Source organism: Juglans regia, unplaced genomic scaffold (genome assembly GCF_001411555.2).
Source record: "Juglans regia cultivar Chandler unplaced genomic scaffold, Walnut 2.0 Scaffold_741, whole genome shotgun sequence".
NCBI lineage: Eukaryota > Viridiplantae > Streptophyta > Magnoliopsida > Fagales > Juglandaceae > Juglans > Juglans regia.
This window is the reverse complement of record NW_023362308.1, coordinates 23,938-31,633: the sequence shown is the minus strand read 5'-3', so window position 1 is coordinate 31,633 and position 7,696 is coordinate 23,938. Positions and strand designations below refer to the sequence as shown.

The 7,696-nt window shown below is 38.2% G+C and overlaps 1 protein-coding gene across 1 annotated transcript; it reads left to right on the top strand.

Moving 5' to 3' along the window:
- The first annotated feature begins 6,447 nt into the window (after positions 1–6,447).
- Positions 6,448–7,074, top strand: LOC108985826. Its single transcript, XM_018958258.1, has one exon. It carries the CDS (start codon positions 6,448–6,450, stop codon positions 7,072–7,074), a length of 627 nt encoding a protein of 208 aa, XP_018813803.1.
- Positions 7,075–7,696: the final 622 nt, after the last annotated feature.

The window sequence follows — 7,696 nt, the reverse complement described above, 5'->3', positions numbered from 1 at the left end:
CATTTCATTGCTTTTAGGCCATTTTCTTTCCAACTTTGTTCTCTTCACCTTGAGAAGCATTCCTTGAAAAATATCCCCCTTAATTAGCACTAAAGACATAACTCTACCCATGTTGAGGCCTATAACTTAACCCATTTCTAAGTCATGGAAAAATACCATTCACGATTTATGGAGTCAAAGCTGAAATGATACAAAGGTCCAACCATATATTTTTCGACACAAGTCCTCCTTCGATAAACCATCAAAACTCCTCTTGATGAACACATTTTAATACGTTCTAAGCCAACATTTCTGCATCCCACCCCAAAATAATTTTTAAACAAAAATCCAATCAAGGCTCAAGTTTCTTGCAAATTCTACTTATGTGCACACATATACATAGAACCCGAATTTATCTTAGGTTTAAATCAAACCTTTGCTTCACCATGCATGTCAAAATACACACTTGTACAAGGGTCCCTCCATTTAAATTATTGATAACTACTCTACACATCTTCTTTACAAACACACATGATATATAAAATCAAGGATAGAGCCCGAAACTAACCTATTAAACCAAACTTTTGACTCCCAAACAAACCAAGGCACACACAAGCATAGGTCAATCATCACATGAATCATCATCCTTCAAGACCCTAAACCAATTTCACAATTATCATATAATTAATTGAGAAATCAAATAAATCAATCTCTAAAAGCATACATTTTTTTTCTCAACCAAACACCCATTTAAGCTCTCTAAAAAGAATAAACATCAAGTGTCACAAAGCGTCAAACATATTTTCACAAATCACTAAACCAACAATGCAAGGATTCAAAACATCTCACACCAAAGCCATAACTTTTCTGAACAATCATCTAGCATTAATGAAAGTATAAACACGATGTTCTCTAGAGATCGGTCACCATGAAATCATCCACACAACTGAAACTATCACTGACCCAAAAACAAGTTCGATTGTCATTAATGACCTTAAGAGAGTGTAGTAAGAGAATTGTGGGACATGGTGAGTGTTTCCTTCACTTATCATATGTCTCGGCTTGACCTCATTCAAAACTGAGGCATTTTGACTTGATGAGTCTTATTCTGTCTATCCCCTTTCTTCTGATGCATGTGTGGTTCTGGCTCCGACTTTCCTAATGTATCTAATGACCTTTTGCTTGATCTGCTCGACACTGGCGTACCTTTCCTAACTATTGAGTCTGGACCCGACTTCCTAAGGTATCTAATAACCTTGATTCTGGCCCCGACTTCCTACTCACATTATGCTCTTTATGATCTCGTCTTATGATTCAAATGCAAATATCCAACTTCTAGATATCAGTAGTTATCCGGTCATACCCAAACTGTAATATCCCAGAGGGATAGGAGAGAGGTGTAAGCACCGCGAGGTGTCAAGTGATCTCATACTAAACGAAACTATTTTCACTTTCCATAATTAAAATGAAAGAAAGTAAACCTATTTTAAACCTAAAGAAGCGCTTCTCTATTTCACTTCTAGTGTACTGCTTCATTTTCTTTGTTTAAGGCCCTCGTTCTACACGGAACTTCATCAGACATAAGAGTAAGCACATTCATTAAAGGAGCAGAATAATTCATAGGAGGGAGACTTTGGAAGAGATACTAAAAGTATATGAACTTAACGACCTATTAACTAAAATGCGAAGGACCGATTTCATATAAGCATATCGAAATAGATTGAGAAGTGTTGGGTTAATACTCATGAAGCCCACAAAGGTCCATTAAGAATATTGATCAATGGTTCAAAGTAGGAAACAAAATCTTGCCTCCGTGAAACGCAATACTTTATACATAAGGAGAAAATATTGCCAAAAAAATCATTATAAAAATGAGAATAGTACCTGGTATTGGGAATTTTGTGGCTTAAATCATTGCATCATAAGAGTATTATTGAAGAAATACGTTGACTTAAGCATTGGAGCAGTATCCTGTCGAACCACTTATAGAAAGTTTTTTGTGCTAAGTGTACTTTATTGTAGTATTCTTTTTCAAGTAACATGACATTTAAAAGCTACATAAAAAAGTAGAGATGTATACGTGTCATGGGCTGAGAAGATGCTGGAGTGGAAGGGTTGCTATTGTGGAAGGGTTGTAGTCTGCGTAGGGTTTATGGCAGTGGGCAAGGTGTTAGTGGATGGAGGTGGTTCTGTGTGTTTGAAGACAGAAAAGGAAGGTGGTTAATGCTGCAAAGGGAAGGTGATAGTTGTTTGTTGTATTCGAAGAACAAACTTGGAACGATGTCGTATTATATAGAATTAGTTAGTTGTTTCTTTAGTAGAACGTTGTCGTTTAGCACTTTTCCTTCTTATTAATTGTAACGCAGTCATTTCTTACTTACTGAAAGTGTAAGTGATGTTGTTAAACACTGTCGTTTCATATGAATACTCAGTATAAATAAAGATGGTTGGAGGGAAAAGCTCATAACCGAAAAGTACATTCAGCAACTGGATTCTTCTTCTTCACTCATCAATCATTCTCTCTTCTTCTCATATTTCTGGAGAGTGACTCTCTCGAAGTAGTCAGTTTGGGTCCATTACAGTTGGTATCAGCCATGGCAGAGGGAATGCATTCGTATGCTCAAATAGTTGATTCAAGGAATCACTTGCGGCAGCAACAGGAACAACAACAAAATCAAATCGAAGATGTGGTTTGTTTGTTGTTGAAACAACAAGAGGCGGCACGATTGGAAAGGGAAACAGAAGATATAAAGTTTCAGGAGGATTTACAACAAATCTCAAAGATTTCTTGTCAAGATTCTGAGGATCTTGGTAATAGACGTCAAGATAATCAAGATCAACAAACGCTGCACAGAAATGAAGATATGTAGGATGGCATGGGGGAAGTGCACCATAGAGAACTTGTGGACAGAGGTTTTGTAAGAGGGATTAAACTAGAATTTCCTAGGTTTCGTGGTGGTAATCCATCACTATGGATTTATCATGCAAATCAGTACTTTCTATATCACCAAGTCCCACCTGGCCAACGTATTTTCATTACTTCTTTCCACATGGATGATGAAGCTCTGGTATAGTTCCAGGATGCCAGTGAGGCAGGAACCTTTCATTCTTGGGAGGACTTCATCAAAGCTGTTCAGATCCGTTTTGGATCTACTCCATACGATGATCCTATGGAGTCACTTACTCGACTCAAGCAGGTTAGTACAGTTAATGATTACAAAGCTGAATTTGAGATTCTTTCCACTCGTATTAAAGGCTTGTATGAGAAAAACAAGTTGAGCTATTTTTTGAGTGGCCTACGTGATGAGACTAGATTACCTGTTAGGATGCTGAATCCTTCATCTTTGAATGATGCTTTTGGCTTAGCCAAAATTCAAGAACAATATGTGGTGAGTATAAGGAAACCTTGGAGAAATTCACTTACTGATTTGAGTAAGTTTAGTCCAGAGTCGAGTCTGTTAAAGCCTGGACAAACTCCTTCAATTTTATGAGCATCGAGAGTTTCACCTTTAGCTAGGCTTCCTTATCATAAGGTTTCTGAGTCTCAAATGGTGGAAAGGCGTAAAAAATTCCTTCGTTATTTTTGTGATGATAAATGGAAACTAGGTCATAAATGTGCAAGGACAAAAGTATTCTTACTAGAAGGTATGGAATTTGGCGAGTCAAGTGCTAAAGAAAATACCGATGTTATTGGTGAGGTGGTTGTTGAACCTGTGGAAGTTGAAGCTGAGATGGCTTCTATTTCATTACAGTCTATGGTAGGTGGAGGAGGACCTAAGACCATGAGACTTATTACTTGTATTGGCAAGAAGAAGTTGGTAATTTTAATTGACATTGGCAGTACACATAATTTTGTGGACACTGTAGTTGCTGCTCGATGTAAATTGCATGTGCAACTTGGCCAGGCTATTAGTGTTAAGGTGGCTAATGGTCAGCTCATTGATAGTACTGGGAAGTGTGTGGCTGTGCCTTTGTCGATTCAAGGCATACCTTTCATAGTTGATTTTTTTACACTTCCTTCGGGAGGATGTGATGCAGTTCTTGGCATACAATGGTTATCTATATTGAGTCCTATTCTCTGGGACGTTGTTAATATGAGTATGCAGTTTCAGTGTGATGGCCAGAAGGTTTCCTTAAAAGGTTTGACAGTATCTCAGTCAAATCTTATTGATGATGATGAGTCATTTGAGACTTTTGGCTGTGGAAGTAAGCGAATTTTTCTACAGATAGTTGCTTGTAGCTCCATTGAACCTTCATCATTGCAGGATGAACAAGTGCAGCAGCTTTAACAGCAGTATAAGGAAGCTTTTAATGAACCTGCTGGATTGCCACCCAATAGGTCTCATGATCACAAGATTAATTTGAAACAAGAAACTTCTGCTATCAGTGTTAGGCCCTATAGATATCCATTTGATCAGAAAATAGAAATTGAAAAAATTGTTAAGGAGCTCTTGAATTCTGGGGTTAGTAGGCCTAGTCAGTCACCTTTCTTCTGTCCTGTTTTGCTAGTCAGGAAGTCTGATGGCACATGGAGAATGTGCATTGATTATAGGGCCTTAAATGAAGCCTCTATTAAAGACAAATACCCCATTCCTATTGTGGATGAGCTCTTGGATGAACTTTCAGGTTCTACAATTTTTTCTAAATTGGATCTTAGGGCAGGTTATCATCAGATACGCATGAGGGATGAGGATGTTGATAAGACTGCATTCAGAACTCTTGAAGGGCATTATGAATTTCTTGTAATGCCCATTGGTCTCACTAATGCCCCTTCAACATTTCAAGGCCTCATGAATGAAGTTTTTAGGCCATTCCTTAGACAGTTTGTGATTTTTTTCTTTGATGACATACTAGTTTACAGCAAGGACATGTCATCTCATTTGGATCATCTTTCTACTGTTTTGCAAACTTTACAGCATCATCAACTTTATGCTAAACAATCTAAGTGTAAATTTGCATGTCAAGAAATAGAATATTTGGGCCATTTGATTTCAAATGAAGGAGTGAGGGCAAACCCTAAAAAGTTGGAGTCTGTGGTTACTTGGCCAATACCTAAAAACCTAAAGTCATTAAGGGGTTTTTTAGGCTTGACAGGTTACTATAGAAAATTCATTAGGGGCTATGGTCAAATTTCTGCCCCTTTGACTTCTTTGTTAAAAAAAGATGCTTTTGTTTGGACAAATTCTGCTACTAAGTTTTTTAATGATTTGAAAGTTGCTGTCACTAGACCTCATGTTCTTGCCTTGCCTGACTTCACCAAAGCATTTGTCATTGAATGCGATGCTTGTGCAACTGGTATAGGAGCAGTTTTGATGCAAGACCAAAGGCGCTTAGCCTTTTTCAGTCAAGCTTTGAAAGGGAAAAATTTAACTCTTTTCATTTATGAAAAAGAGTTTTTGGCCTTAGTGCTAGCTGTTAAGAAGTGGGGGCCATATCTTTTAGGAAGTGCTTTTGTGATCAAAACTGATCACCATAGCCTTAAATATTTGCTTGACCAGAAGATTGGCACTATTGCTCAGCAGAGATGGCTTTCTAAGCTCCTTGGTTATGAGTTTACGATTGAGTATAAGCAAGGTGTGGAGAACAAGGTGGCTGATGCCTTGTCTTGTAAAGATCAGGTTGATGAGCTTGGAGAGTTGGCAGCCTTATCATTTCCTACACCAACATGGCTCTCAGAATTAAAAGCAGCTTATGATGTAGATCAGGATGTGCATAATTACTGCATTGCAGTTTGATCCTACTTCTAATTCTTCATTCAAACTAAGACATGGCATTTTGTTTAAGAAAGACAGAATTTATGTGCCTGACTCTCTACCATTGAAGCAACAAATTTTGAATTACTTACACTCTAGTCCTGCTGCTGGTCATTCTGGTTTTCACAAATGTTTGCATAGAGCTAGAGTGGATTTTTATTGGCCTAGTCTCAAGCATGATGTCAAGCAGTTTATTCGTGAATGTGAAACTTGCCTAAGAAATAAGATCCAAAATCTCCTCCCAGCTGGTTTTTTTACAGCCCTTACCTATTCCTGAGCAAATATGGACTGACCTCTCAATGGATTTTGTTGAGGGTTTGCCCATTTCTAAGGGGTATTCTGTTATTATGGTTGTGGGGGAGAGGTTGTCAAAATATGCTCATTTTATGTCCTTGAAACATCCATTCACAGCAGCTTAAATGGCTTCACTATTCTTCAACAATGTTTTTAAACTGTATGGTTTACCTAAAACCATTGTTCTGATTGTTTCTCAACATTTACCAATTCCTTTTGGAAAGAACTTATCAGATTGCAAGGGGTTAATCTTTCTTACTCTTTAGCATATCACCCTCAAAGTGATGGCTAAACAGAAGCTGTAAACAAGTGCCTTGAACACTTTCTGAGATCTTTTTCTAGTGATAAACCAAAGTTATGGGTAGATTGGCTTTCTTTGGCTGAGTGGTAGTATAATTCCACCTTTCATACTTCCAAAAAGATGACTCCCTTCGAAACTATTTATGGGACTCCTCCAATTAGGCTTCAAGCCTACATTCCTGGTTTAACTGCAAATCAGTTAGTGGACCAATTATTACAGACTCGAGAGCAAATTTTGGTAACACTTAAGTCCAATTTATCTCTTGCTCAAGATAGAATGAAGTATTATTATGAAAAGCGTAGGACTGACAGAGAATTCTCATTGGGGGATTGGGTTTATCTTAAACTTCAACCCTATAGGCAGCAATCTGTGGCAGTTAGGAGGAATCTTAAGCTTTCACCTCGCTATTTTGGGCCATTTCAGATTACTCACAGAATTGGCAAAGTGGCATATCGATTATGTTTGCCCTCAGATTCACTCTTGCATCCTGTTTTTCATGTTTCTGTGTTGAAGAAAAATATTGGAGACCAGCTCACACATTTCTCTTCCCTACCTCCAGTTGACTTACAAGGAGAGTTCAGGCCTCAACCTGAGAGAATTTTTGAGTGTAGGAGTAGTGAGAGGGACAACAAAGCTATGGTAGAAGTCTTGATCCAATGGGAAGGTGCTGGAGTGGAAGACTCGACATGGGAACCTTATTGGAAGCTTCGGCAACAATTTTCCCATCTTGTGGGCAAGGTGCTTTAAAGGGGGAGGGTGTGTTATGGGCTGAGAAGATGCTGGAGTGGAAGGGTTGCTGTTGTGGAAGGGTTGCAGTCTGCGTAGGGGTTATGGCAGTGGGCAAGGTGTTGGTGGATGGAGGTGGTTCTGTGTGTTTGAAGACAGAAAAGGAAGGTGGTTAATGCTGCAAAGGGAAGGTGATAGTTGTTAGTTGTATTCGAAGAACAGACTTGGAACGATGTCGTATTATATAGAATTAGTTAGTTGTTTCTTTAGTAGAATGTTGTCGTTTAGCACTTTTACTTCTCATTAATTGTAATGCAGTCGTTTTTTACTTACTAAAAGTGTAAGTGATGTTGTTAGACACTATCGTTTCATATGAATACTCAATATAAATAAAGATGGTTGGAGGGAAAAGCTCTCAACCGAAAAGTACATTCAGCAACTGGATTCTTCTTCTTCTCTCCTCTATCATTCTCTCTTCTTGTCATATCTCTGGAGAGTGACTCTCTCGAAGTAGTCAGTTTGGGTCCATTAGAATATGTGTTGTTTCACTAATGCTCGACCTAAAGAATGGGTAGAATGTGAGAGATAAAACTCTTTCAAGTAGTCATTCTTGGTGCCACACGAATACCAAGAAAAAAAATTG